Source organism: Enhydra lutris, unplaced genomic scaffold, assembly GCF_002288905.1.
Source record: "Enhydra lutris kenyoni isolate GAN:26980312 unplaced genomic scaffold, ASM228890v2 scaffoldscaffold56, whole genome shotgun sequence".
In the NCBI taxonomy this organism is placed as follows: domain Eukaryota; kingdom Metazoa; phylum Chordata; class Mammalia; order Carnivora; family Mustelidae; genus Enhydra; species Enhydra lutris.
In genome coordinates, this window is record NW_019154140.1 from 10,600,820 (window position 1) to 10,613,624 (window position 12,805).

Consider the following 12,805-nt stretch of genomic DNA (forward strand, 5'->3'; position numbering starts at 1 on the left):
TAGGGAGGATGACCCTACGGTGCTCCAGCTCTGGGAGCTGCCGACGGGCAAAGTCCTAGCCCAGGTCTTGGCACAGAGGAGTTGAGTGGGCGTTAGTTGAAGTGGATGCCTGGGGCCCCTGGAGGGCCCTGGGATAAGGAGCAAGGGCGGGGGGTATCCCTGTGGGGACGCATCTGGAGGCAGAGGGATGGACAAGATGATCTTAGAACTCAAAGGCCACTTCCCACGCCTCCTGCTGTTGATTCTGTGCATGTGGCATCAGCAAAGCGGCAGGCCTTAGGGTGGGGGATCAGGGGAGTCTGGAGGCGGGAGCCTGGAGGGTGGGGCCCTTTAGCTCCTGTAACTCTTCTTGGTGGACGACGTCTTGGAGATGATGCGCATGCTGGAGCTGTTGCCGCTCATGTTGCGGCTGCTGGTGGAACTGAAACCGCCCCCGGAGCTGTAGCCCAGGCTGCTGCTGTAGCTGCCGCCTCCTGACATGCAGAGGCCGCCGCCTGAGTTGTAGCCAGTGCCCCCGCTGGAGGAGACCACGGCTGTGGAGACAAGGCACAGGGCATGTTGGTAGGCTCCTCTGGGTCCCCAGGAGCTCCCTCCCTGGGGGGGGGCTCCCCGCCCTGCCCCCAGAACAGGAATGTCCTGGACCCAGGGGCCGGGGTCTGAGAGGGTGGGCATGGACTCGCCATCCCCGTGACATGCTGCCCCCCCCTCCTGAGCGTCTGTAGAGGATGTTGCACTTTTCAAAGCACTTTCACAGCTGTGACCATGTTGGTCTCATCAGGCCGAGAGAACACCCATTACTACCATCACCTCTACTTTCCAGAGGGAGAATGGGGGTGCAGAGACATCAGGTGGCAAGTCCAGGGTCATACTTGCTGTGTCCATTTCTCGGCTGTACAGGGTTCTTGTACTGGATGGAGCACAAGGCCTCGTGTGCTGGGCAGGAGCATAGGCTCCCATAATGGAAGAGGCCGGAGGGTCACCTGGGTGGGTGTCCCCCAACTGCAATCGTTCTGACATATCACCGAGATGCAATGGTTTTTAGTGTCCACTTAACTACATTCAGTGACAGGGAGCTCACTACCATGGGACACAGCTCCCCACAGCCTGTCAAACATTCGAAGATGCCTCGTTGACCTCCCCTCTCTGTCTTAATGACATCTCTGCCCACATCTATCCCCAACACCTTGTTGTTAGTGATGCTATTGCTTCTGTTTCAATGCCCACTTTTTTATTATCCCAAGACATTTACTCACAGATATTCACGGGTCCGACACCTTCCCCAGTGAGTCTGTTGTGGGGGGGAAGAGGGGAGAGAAAGAGACATTTCATTTGCTGAGAAGTTGAAGAGCCCTGGGCTCTTGTGTCTCCAGCTGTCACTTTCATCTAGCTAATATGAACCTGCGAGGGGAATCTAGAAGAGAGACCAAATCAAAATACATAGAAATGGGGAGAGGGATGCGTGTTTGCTAGGTGGAGAGGGACACTTTGATTGTAGGCATCTCCAGCAAGCACAGAGCCCCAGTGGCCCATCCCCAGTGTAGCCTGGGGGCTGGGTAGGAATGGCTCTGCCAGTGGCCTTCCAAGTAGTCTTGGGCCACCTCTGCCTGACATCATCACCCCGATCCTCTGCCCCGGGTCCAGTAGCATTGGTGGGAGAGGCTGAGACTATAGGGTGCCTCTGGGGAAAGGCTGCATCTTAACTCTGTTTCTGCCTTTGGAATTTCTTCTGGGGCCTGACACTGGGGCTCTTGGTGTCTGTGGCATCTGTTTGAGCCACGGTGGGAGCCAAGGTTCTTGAGCAGCCATGGTCGGGGAAAGCCCCCCACCTGCACTCCTCGCCCTCCAGCAGCTTGCGGTAGGTGGCGATCTCGATGTCCAGGGCCAGCTTGACGTTCATGAGCTCCTGGTACTCGCGCAGCTGCCGAGCCATGTCCTGCTTGGCCTTCTGCAGGGCGTCCTCCAGCTCGGCCAGCTTGTTCTTGGCGTCCTTGAGGGCCAGCTCCCCGCGCTGCTCCGCATCGGCAATGGCGTTCTGGAGAGTGGCACACTGCCAGGGGCACAGGGGATTTTGTAAGGTCGCCCCCAGAGAACGGAGTAAGATGTGCATTTAAGGTTAAACATATGGGAGAATTTCCTGAAATGGATTTATGCAAAGGAACTTGGAGTTTCATCATCTTTAAAAATAAGATTAATCAGGGCACCTGGGTGGCTCATGGGTTAAGCCTCTAACTTCAGCTCAGGCCATGATCTCAGGGTCCTGGGATTGAGTCCCGTATTGGGCTCTCTGCTCAGCAGGGAGCCTGCTTCCCCCTCTCCCTCTGCCTGCCTCTCTGCCTACTTGTGATCTCTCTCTCTGTCAAATAAAGATAAATAAATAAATAAATAAATAAATAAATAAAAGATTAATTTCTGTCCTCCTTGGATAATTTGAGACTTAACCATAAGGGAGAAAATGATTTTGGGGGGATGGCCCTTTCTGATGCTGCACTTCTCTGCATAGTTTTGCCTTGTATGTCCCCAGAGGGCAGACCCTTCTGTTGAGGAGCAACTGATGGGCAGATTTCAGAAAGAACGTCCTGACCTCCCTGGTAGGGCGGGAGACAGCACAGTCACAATCCTGGATGGTCCCTCATCTGGGGAGGTTTCTTTCTGCATGGGCAGCATTTGGACCAGGCCCAGGTCCGCCAGTGGGCAGGGGCACGGGTGGGATGTCTGCTGGGAGCTCAGCCCTACCTGCTTCTTCAGGTTATCAATCTCAGAGCGCAGCCTCTGCATCACACGGTTCAGCTCGGAGATCTCCATCTTGGTGGTGCGGAGGTCATCCCCATGCCGGCCGGCTGACCGCTGCAGCTCCTCGTACTGGGGGGACGTGGTGGGGTGGGGAGTGCGTGGTCAGGCCAGAGGCAAGATGGCTGTGGCTTCCCAGGGCCCGACAGTCTTCTAGGGTGCTGCTTGGAAGTGCCTACCTTTGTCCCCACTGCTGCCTTCCATCAGATTCCATCTGCACTGTCTCTCGGCTCTGCCCCCTCCATGCCCGCTGACCCTACCCCACAGCTGGACCCGCCCTGTGTCTGGTCTCTCATCCTTCCCCCTCTGTATCAGGTTATCTTTTCCTCATGAGCTCAGCAGCACGCAGGGGTGCTTTTCACTCTCTGATTTTTAAGCTCTTTCATATTTGTGGCTCCCCCGCTCAGAGTGTTTTCTCTAATCTGAAAATCTCATTGTGTAGCCCATGTCGACCCTGGATTTGCTCCCAGCCCCTCAGCCACTGCCCGCTGTACCTCCCTTCTCCGGATCCAGGAGGCTGAGCCTTGCTCTAGTTCCTACCTTCCCTCTCTGGGTCCTGCTGGCTGGTGCTGTCTAGCTGTCCCTTGCTGGCCTCTATAGGGCATTTCAGGTGTGTCCATCCTCCCCCTTGCAGAGGACTGACCACCTCCTACTTCATCTGGTTGCTGCCCCGGGATCCTGATGGTGCTGCCCAAGGGGTGCTTCTGACAGAGGGTAAACTCAGGCTGAACTCATATCCCTTTGAAAGGGCATCTGAACAGGACACCTGACAGGACAAGGCTCTTACCTAATTTGCCCTTGAAATCCCAGTTCTCTAAGACTTCCATGGACTTGACCTTGACACCTCACCTTGGTCTGGTACCAGGACTCGGCCTCAGCCCGGCTACGGTTGGCAATATCCTCGTACTGGGCCTTGACCTCAGAGATGATGCTGTCCAGGTCCAGCTTGCGGTTGTTGTCCATGGACAGGACCACGGAGGTTTCTGAGATCTGGGCCTGAAGCTGAGCCAGCTCCTGTGTTGGGGGCCAAACAAAACAGCTGAAGCAGGGTGTGTGTGTGTGTGTGTGTGTGTTTGTGTGTGTGTGTGTGTGTGTGTGTGTATTGGGAGATAGTGGCCAGGCCCAGGAAACAGACATTGGTGTCAAGGACCTTACTTGCACTGTTGGGGTGCAGTCCTCTGTATTGGCCCAAAGGGCTGGGAAGGACATTAGGGAGGTCACTGAGTTTACACCCGGACTTGATCATCAGCTCATCTGCATGTGGGGAGCAGCCGCACAGGGAACTCTAGCCGGCATCCTCCAGCAGTCACTGCCGCTATCAAGGGAGTGCACCTTGCTGTGACCTGTCAGTGCTGGGCTGTCTCAGGTTCTGAGAAAACACAACCCTTCACACCAAATAAAGAAATCCTCTTGTGACAGAAAACTGAGTTACAAGGAGCCAGAAAGCTCTGCTGTACCTCAATCCTGTTTCCCAACTTGGCTCCTCCCTGTTCCTCAGGGATGGGAAATGGAAATCAGCTCAAGACAGCAGAAAGGGCACCAGAGCAAAGCATTGGAGTCTGGGTTAGATCACTTCTCTGAGTCTCAGGGGGGCTGGTCCTAGCACTGTTTCACATGCTTTCTGCAAGGATTAAACCAATTCATGTCTACATAACACTGTTTTTGAAACAGTAAACCACAAATTATTTGTTATTGATCACTTTCCAGAATCATCTAAGGTGTCGGTTCCACCACTAAGGATGCTGGATCCTGAGACCAGCAACAGCAATAGCATTACCTGGGAACTCGTTAGAAGTGCAATATTTTGGCTCCTACCCTAGATTCACCGAATCAGAACTGGTATTTTAACACGTGGTCTAGAAGATTCTGACGCACTTTAAAACTTGAGAATCCCTGGTCCACAGCACAAATCTAAGTAAAAATATTCCTTTCCTTTGTTTATTAAGGATTGGTTCATGCATTCCCTGCTTCAAGCAATTATTATTTTGTTGTTGTTTTGCAATGTGTTTTTCCTACATAGTTTTCCTGGTAGCTGACCTAGTCTAACTTGGGGGGTTGTCTCAGCCCACATGCTTACAGCTGTCAGCATTTGTAGTGAACAAGCAGAGAAAAATGATGCCTTTTTTTTTTTTTTTTGTCCCTATGTGGGTGGCAGGTGGTCACTGCACCTGTCCAAAGCCATGGAGCCCATGCTCCTGCTCCCGGAACATAACCCACTTCTGTTGGGCCCCAAACATACACCATGCATGGGCATATCACCTGTCCTTATCAGGCCTACTGGGGGGCACACAATGCACCTCTCACGCCATCTTGACCACTCTCCTCCAGCCACCTTGACCTCCTCTTGGCATTCCTGAATCCTCATTTCTTCCCATTTCTTGTCAGCTGTCACCCACCTCCTGCCTGTCACCGTTCCCTGTTTCTCTCCATCAGCCCAACTATGCCTGAAATGGCATAGTTATCCCATCCTCTCTGTGCTGCTCCACTGTAATAGAAGCTCTAAGAACTTAGGGACTTTGTTGTGTCTGCTCAGCACTGCCCCTGCAGCCCCAAGGACAGTGTCTGGCATATGGAGTTGCAAATGATACGTGTCTTCAGGAGAGCTGGACATCTGCCCTTGGTGCTTTTAAAAGCACCCGAGGGTTCACTAATTGCCACTTGGTTTGTGAAATGGCATCATTCTGCAGCCACTCTAGGAAGAGTATCTGGTAAATTTGTGCTGGGTTTGGGTGAGCCAGGATGCCCAGCGATGTCTCTGGAAAGCACGTGCAATTCATCAACAGGAGTTTTTTGTTTTGTTTTGTTTTTGTTGTTGTTGTTTTGTTTTGCTTTGTTTTCTGCCTAACCAATAGCACATGCATGGTCCAAGTGGTCAAGGTGAATATCTTGCCTGACCCCCCAGCTGCTCTAGGGAAACTCATTTTGTTCCTTGGTAGGGAAAACAGCATATGCTCCATGAATTCCAACCTGGGGACAGGGTGGGGAGCAGAGAGGAGATGAGGGAAGGAGCCGGCAGCCTGTGTGCCCAGCCTAGGCCCCCAGCCCCTGACACTGCTTACCGCATCATAGAAAGCTCTCAGGAAGTTGATTTCATCCATCAAGGCATCCACCTTGGCCTCCAGCTCCACCTTGTTCATGTAGGCAGCGTCCACATCCTGGGCACAGAACATGCTATCACTCTGAGGCCCATCCCTGATGCGGCAGCCAGCCCATCTGGCTGAGAGCTAGGCTGGAGAACGTTAGCGCCCAGGGATGGGATGAGAGCATTTCTCTGTTCCAGGCTTTGGAGTGGAACTTGCAAGGGGGCGAAGACCATGTGGGGACTAGGGCTGTCAGGGAATGCTCACCTGCTCCCTAGCTCGTGTTACATGGATAGATCTTAGGTCACCTGCACTGGTGAGGTCAATACCATCCTGGGTCCGTGGGTTTCGGCTGCCCAGGGTTCTCCCAGCCTCTCCCCGGGCCCTCCTCCTCACACTCTCAGCCCCTTCCTAGGCTGCACACAGGGCTGCTCCGTTCTCCCTCCCCAGCTGCTCTCCCCTCCCTCTGCCTGACCCTGCTCAGTAGGAAGGCCCACCACTCCATGGAGCCATTCCCTGTCCTGCCCCTGTCCTTCTGAGCCTGACTGAGCCTTAGCTCAGCACAGGGCCCATTTTGCTCATTTCTCCCTGCAGGGACTCCATGTGGGGAGAGGTTGGTGTCATGATTTATAGCCTGGACTCTGGAGTCCCAGATCGTGACTCACTTCTGATTTTCTGGGTAAACTTGGACCACTTACTTAACCTCCCTGAACCTGAGTTTTTGCACTTCTAGAGTAAAACCTGCTTCAAAGATCAACTACATGAATTAAAAGGTGCCAGGTCGCTGGCTTCAGTGGCGTCACTCCCAGAAGGGGCTCCTTGGGCCTGGGAGCCAGGAGGGAGCGACTCTGTCACCTCACCTTCTTGAGCACCACAAACTCATTCTCTGCCACTGTACGTCTGTTGATTTCTTCCTCATACCTGTGGGAAGGATCAAGAAGTGGATTGTCAATTGTATAATTGTATAATATATAAAAATATGGAATCAGTATGTTGGACACCTGAAATGAATCTCCTATTGTAGGCCAATCATAAATCAATACAAAAAAGCAGATGGGTGTTAGGAGCAGGTTTCTGGGAGTGAGGTCCAACAGTGGGGGCCATGGGGGGGTAGGCGGTGTGGGTCTCCAGGAAAACCATGGAAAGTGAGCAACTGTACATGTATTCCCCCATGCCCCATCAATCACACAACCATTTCTGTCCAAATACAACTCAAGCCTAAAACAACAGTAAAGCAGAACCACCCTCATTCCTTCTGAGGTTGTCTTTCTCAAGGCTTTGCTCCATAGAGTGCTGATGTCTCCATAAGGGGGCCAGCAGCCTTCCTTTTTCCCCTGGTGTTACCCCAAGCCAAACAGAAGGAAGGAACACAGGAGTGGTCTGGCCCGAGGCAGACAGTCCCAGGCCTTGGCTGGCTCCTGCACCCCGTGGTACCCTCACATTGTCTTGCGGCACTGGTCTTAGCTAAACCGAACCATAGAGAGGGAACCATCCTCAGGCTAATAGGGGTCCTCCCTCCCCCTCTGCCCAGGCTTCTCATTCTTTAATTTGCCCCTAGACAGCAGCCCTTCTCCCCTCCTGCCCCCTAGGGGCATGAGGAGGTGCACTTTTGCTCACGGAGCTCTGGGAAGGAAGCTTCCCTTCTGCTCTAGGTGACCCATTTCCTCCCCAACCCTCCTAAGCATCAACGAGTCCTACCCTCTTAGCAGCTCTGGGTGGTTGGGATTTGGGCTTTGTCTCTTCTTCCTCCCAGGAGAGTAAACTGGGTCAGGTCGCTTAACCTTTCAGAGGCTCTTTTTCACCTCTGAATGGCTTGTTATTATTATTTTTTAAACCACCAAGTACTACCCCACACTAAGTATATGTGGTATATATACTAAGTATATGTGGTATATATACATAGTGTATATATAAGTATATACACTAAGTATATTGTGTTGCCTCCACTGTCCAGTAGGATCGAGAAAAGCCCTTTCCTGCCACTGAATCTTCAGTACTGTTTCTTCTCCAGAGCAGATGTGGTTTTCCTTATTGTTTCCTTGTGCTGCCTTTTAATAAAATCTGAATCTTCTCCTCCCCCAACTCCATGTAACTGTCCTCACCTTCTGTGTTTTCTGTCTCACAGTCCCTCCTCCTGCATGGGTCTTTTAAGGTCCCTGCCCCAGGAATATCACTGTCCATTAACCAGGACATACTCTTCAACTGATCCCCCCATAGTCCTCCCTGGTGCCTCTGTCTTTCTCCACCTTGAGTGTTAAGTCTCTTCCTCCAGGAAGACTTCTTAGACTGAAACACTGTTACTCCATGTTGCATACATATTATAAATTATCCTTGTTTCTCTTGCCTGTGTCTGCATCATTAAATACACAGTCATCCCTATAATAAAAATAGCTAACACTTATTTAAAAAATTACTAGGCACTGGACACCCTACCAAGTATTTCACATGCAAATTTTGATATAATATTCTCAAACCCTACAGGGTGGACACTATTAATATGCTCTTTAACAGACAAAGGAACTAGGGTTCAGGGAGTCTGAGGTCATTCAGTTAGTAAGTAGTGGAGCCAAGATTCCATAGTGCTGCCCAACAGAACTTCCTGCAGCAACGGAAATGTTCTATATCTATATCCAGTCTGGGCCCCATCAGACACATGTAGCAACTGAGCCCTTGAAATGGGTCTAGTGTGACTGAGGAACTAATGTTTAAGTTTTATTTAATTTTAATTAATTAAAATTTAAACAGCCACAGGTGTGTGGTGGCTACCATTTAAATTAATCTCAAACCTGAATTCTCATAACATTATACAAACTATAACCGAAACTCCTTATCAACTCCCTTATTTTGTTTCGACCAAGAGCATTAGACATAAATTAAAACAACAGAAGTAAGAAGCTGCTTGAATCTATAGGCAAAAGCATGCCATCATGTTTAGTGGGCTGGGTGTGTGTGTGGTTCCGCAGAGAAGGCAGCAAATCTGTCTCCTTTTGCTTTGTTCCTGGCCTTGGCCAAGGCTGGGATGAGTGTGTGCCCTCATGTGAGTTAGCAATGGGGCTGAGTTGAACAGATGTGAGAGTGAGAGTTTATGGGTTTGATTCTGAACTCATGAGTTGCCACCTGCACAACGTTGGCTAAGTCAGGGGCTGTCTCCAAGCCTCACTGCCCCCATCTGCAGAGTTCACACGGTGGTTGTGCAAAACCCACTCTTGGTGCCCGTGCAGGTCATCATCATCTCTAGCCCCACCTCTCCCCAAAGCCTCATTGTTCTTGACCACAGGGTCCCAGTTCTTTATCTGATTCTGCCTCGTTGCCCTGAGTGTGCATCCCACTGCTCCACTAGACTGGACACTTTCAGAGAACAGGGCCTCCCCAGGACCCTCGGGGCAGGGCCCTTGCCGGAGCTGGCTGAGCGTCTACTCACTTGTTCTTAAAGTCTTCCACCACGTCCTGCATGTTCTTCAACTCCGTCTCCAGCCGTGTCCGCTCGCCACCCAGGCAGTCCAGCTGCCGTCTCAGGTTGCTGATGTAGGCTTCAAACATGGGCTCGATGTTGGCCCTGGTGGTTTTATGCTCCTGCAGGAGGCTCCATTTGGTCTCCAGGACCTTGTTCTGCTGCTCCAGGAACCGCACCTGCCCAGACCGGAGGGGAGAGACCATGAGGGCTGCCCTGCAGCAGCCTCCCAGAGGGCTCTGCGACACAGGGCCCCCCAACAATGCAGGGAGGCTCTCTAGGAGCTTGGAGCCCAGGTGGCAGTCTCCCCCTTGTCGTCATCCTGGAAGGAGCCTGGAACATAGAGAACCACACAAATGTGGATGAAATGGGCCTGGGAGACAGGCAGTGGCTTAAGTAGGAGGTGGGAGAATTAAGGAGGACTGGGACCAGAGGGGCTAGAAACCATCTGCATCCACCAAACAATGCTGATGGAAAAAACACTCCACTGTCATCTGGCTGGGTGGGATTTTGATTCCCATTAAATGGGTAAGAAGTTCTTGGCAGAAAATTTAGTCTGTCCATTTCTTTTCCCACATGATTTCTCTAGATCTAGAACCTGGACTCAGTTGTCCATACAGTCCAGGAATGCCGAAATGGGTCACTCTAAAGTTGCACTGGGGGACCTGGCCACAATGCCAGCCATGTCTTTGGCCTGCTGTGTGACCTAGGAAGCATCCTCTGCTCTCTTGGGTCCCTTGTGATCTTGTGCTACTAGTCTGGTTTGCTTGAGTTGTACTCATCTATCTGCTCCTGCATCTGGGAGGCAGCCTTGGGAGTATGCAAAACCTTTCTCCTTATGCAAATTCTTTCTTTTGGGGTCCCTTGGAATGACACACAGCCTCCGAATGAAGCAATGAAGGAGCCTCCATAACTTTGGAGATGGCAGTGTGCCTCCAGAGGGCCTTTAACAAATGCCCCTCTTGCCCTGCCTACCTTTCTTCTCTGTTGTTAAAAGAAGAGGGGTAATCCCGGCCTCAAGTCCCTCGTTATCACATCTCCTTTTCCCCACATCCTTTCCAGATGAACCAAGCAAAGGAGAGCCTGCCTTTTCCTCTCAGAGTCAGTCTCCTGGAAACCTCACATCTGTTGGTGCAAATACCAGGCCAAATGGGGTGACATGGATGATCAAATGGAAGAACCCGTTGCTCAACGGTCCCTTTGGTTAGACTGGCATATTCGTAGATATGGATGAGACATTCCATAGCCTGTTAGACCTGCAGAGTCACCGTGGAGTCTATCTGTCCAACCCAACCAAGGCCCAAGAAGTTAGGGGATGTTCTCCTAGCACTAGAATCTAGGTTGGAAGAGTCTAGCACTCTTCTTTCCAGGTCTCATATATGGAGCCAGAACAAGTCATATCATTGAATTTGTTCTTCCCAGACAAAGCAACAAGCTCACGGGGGAACCAGTGGCAGAACAGAAGAGAAAAGCTTCTCTTCCCAGACCTGGGGAAATCCCTAGGAGGACAAGGTCATTCCACAGGCGTCCTCGGGGCTGACATCACAGGTCAGCTCTCACTAGAAGAAAAGTGGGAAAGCCGGCCCCTTGTCAACCACTCAGCTTCCCCGACATACCCAAGTCACCAGGGAAGTCACCACAGGAGGACTTGCCCCTATTAACTGCAGGAAAAAGTGACCCCAGCACGCTTCTCATAACCTTTCATTCCTTCATTCCTTTGCCTTCAAAATGATCCCTTTTTGCTGTCTGACTTGAGTACACATTCATTATCCATCAAAAGAGCAATGGCCTTGCAGTAGGTCAGACAGCTCTGGAGTGTGGAGATGAACATTTTTCTGCTCCCACCTCAACAAGGTGGGAAACCACTCCTTTCACCAAGTCAGCAGTCTTTCAAGCCCTCAGGATTACAGGTCCTGGGCAAGTCCCAGGTGACCTCAGAAAAGCACAGAAAGTAGAGATACCCCAATCACCTGCTGCTTTTCTGGTGGGGATCCCACTTGCCTCTCACCTTGTCAATGAAGGAGGCGAACTTGTTGTTGAGGGTCTTGATCTGCTCCCTTTCCTCCTTTCGCACCCGCTGGAGGGAGGGATCGATCTCCAGGTGGAGGGGGGTCAGGAGGCTTTGGTTGACAGTGACCTCCTGGATGCCCCCGGAGCCAGACATCATCCCACCTCCAAATCCATACCCGCCGAAGGCTCCCCCGGCCCTGTAGCCCATGCCTCCAAGCCCCAGCCCATAGCCGGCACCTCCACCACTGGCCCGGCTACAGCGGTAGCCTCCACTGATGGAGATTCTTTTGCTACCCCCGAAGCTGTGGAGGCTCCTTGTCCCGAAGCCACCCACACAGCTGCCCCCAAAGCTCTTCCCACCCTGGGACACAGAGACAGAGCTGAAGCTTGGCCGGCAGCCTGGGAGGAGGCTGGCCGAGGAAGCACTGAAGTTCCGAGTGCCTCCTGACTTGATGGTGACAGAAGATCGTTGGGTCATGGTGGGAGCTGGTGTCAGAGAGTCAGAGGAGCACAAGTGTCAAAGGGATGAGGAGCCTTCCAAGTCTAGCTGTCCCAGACTCTCCTTGACTTTTATCCCTTTCAAGAACTGGGCTTGGCCGGAGAAGATCAAAGACCACTCTGTTGAGTTCACCTCAATGGCATGTCTGGCCAGCACCCATTTTCCTGCCCCCTAATCATCACGGGGAACACCCTACCCAGGACAGGACCAGGCCTGGGGATTCGGGCCCGGGGCAGGCGTGGGTCCTGAGCCCTCCGCCCACCCAGGTTCTCAGGCTCACACGGCAGGCACTCCCACTCTTCCTAAGCTGTTCCTCTCTTTGGATTCCTAGGTCTTGGACTCTGAACCCAAGTACTGGATTATGCCCTTCCTGTTGCTGGGAAAAGAAGAGAAACCTCATTTACTGAGGACTCAGTCTTTGCCAGACCATGAGGCAGGTCAGCTGCAAGCATTATGTCATTCAATTCACATAATGACTTGGTGAGGGTAAGGAGGAGAGTAATAGTTGTCAACGTTTATTGAGCAGCTATGATAGGTAGCTGCTTTTCACCTGTCTTCTCATTTAATCTTCATGCAGCACCATGATGTAGCTATTATTACTCTTGTTTTGCTCATGAAGCTACTGAGGCATAGAGTTGTTGTGAGACTTGGCCGCGATCGCATGGCTAGTGGGTGCTGGGCTGATGTTAGGGTGCAGTGGTCTGACCACAGGATCTTTGCACCTGATGCTGGTGGAGGAGATGTGGTTTGTTGAGGGTGGCAGACTCAGGATTTTTCTCAAAATTCCTATCCCTTCTATTCCTCTTGTCCCTGGGGACCAGGGGCATTTAATGATTACCCACTGTTTCAATTCTCTCCTTCCTGCCACCCCTCCCAGCCTTTAGCCCCTGGTTTTATACTCATCTTCTCTCTGTTCATGGCCTCTCCCCGCCTGTCACTTAGCTTCCTGCATGGCATCTGGTTGGTTATGGTTCAGAG

General features: G+C 51.8%; 1 protein-coding gene across 1 annotated transcript; it reads right to left on the minus strand.

Moving 5' to 3' along the window:
* Positions 1 to 330: 330 nt before the first annotated feature.
* Positions 331 to 11,806, minus strand: LOC111157811 (keratin, type II cytoskeletal 5-like). Its single transcript, XM_022519472.1, has 9 exons — positions 11,327 to 11,806; positions 9,289 to 9,497; positions 6,728 to 6,788; positions 5,847 to 5,942; positions 3,637 to 3,801; positions 2,734 to 2,859; positions 1,827 to 2,047; positions 1,254 to 1,288; positions 331 to 533 (listed from the first exon to the last, which is right to left on the minus strand). The coding sequence occupies exons 1-9, from the start codon at positions 11,804 to 11,806 to the stop codon at positions 331 to 333; spliced, it is 1,596 nt and encodes a 531-aa protein (XP_022375180.1).
* Between the last annotated feature and the right edge of the window lie 999 nt (positions 11,807 to 12,805).

Bases quoted from the DNA above. Each gene is read 5' to 3' on its own strand.
- LOC111157811 (XM_022519472.1), bottom strand. From the start codon at position 11,806: ATGACCCAACGATCTTCTGTCACCATCAAGTCAGGAGGCACTCGGAAC. The intron at 9,498-11,326 runs GTGAGAGGCAAG...CGGTCTGGGCAG, and splicing joins TCGCCTCCTTCATTGACAAG to GTGCGGTTCCTGGAGCAGCA. The intron at 3,802-5,846 runs GTAAGCAGTGTC...CCCCCAACACAG, and splicing joins TGAGAGCTTTCTATGATGCG to GAGCTGGCTCAGCTTCAGGC.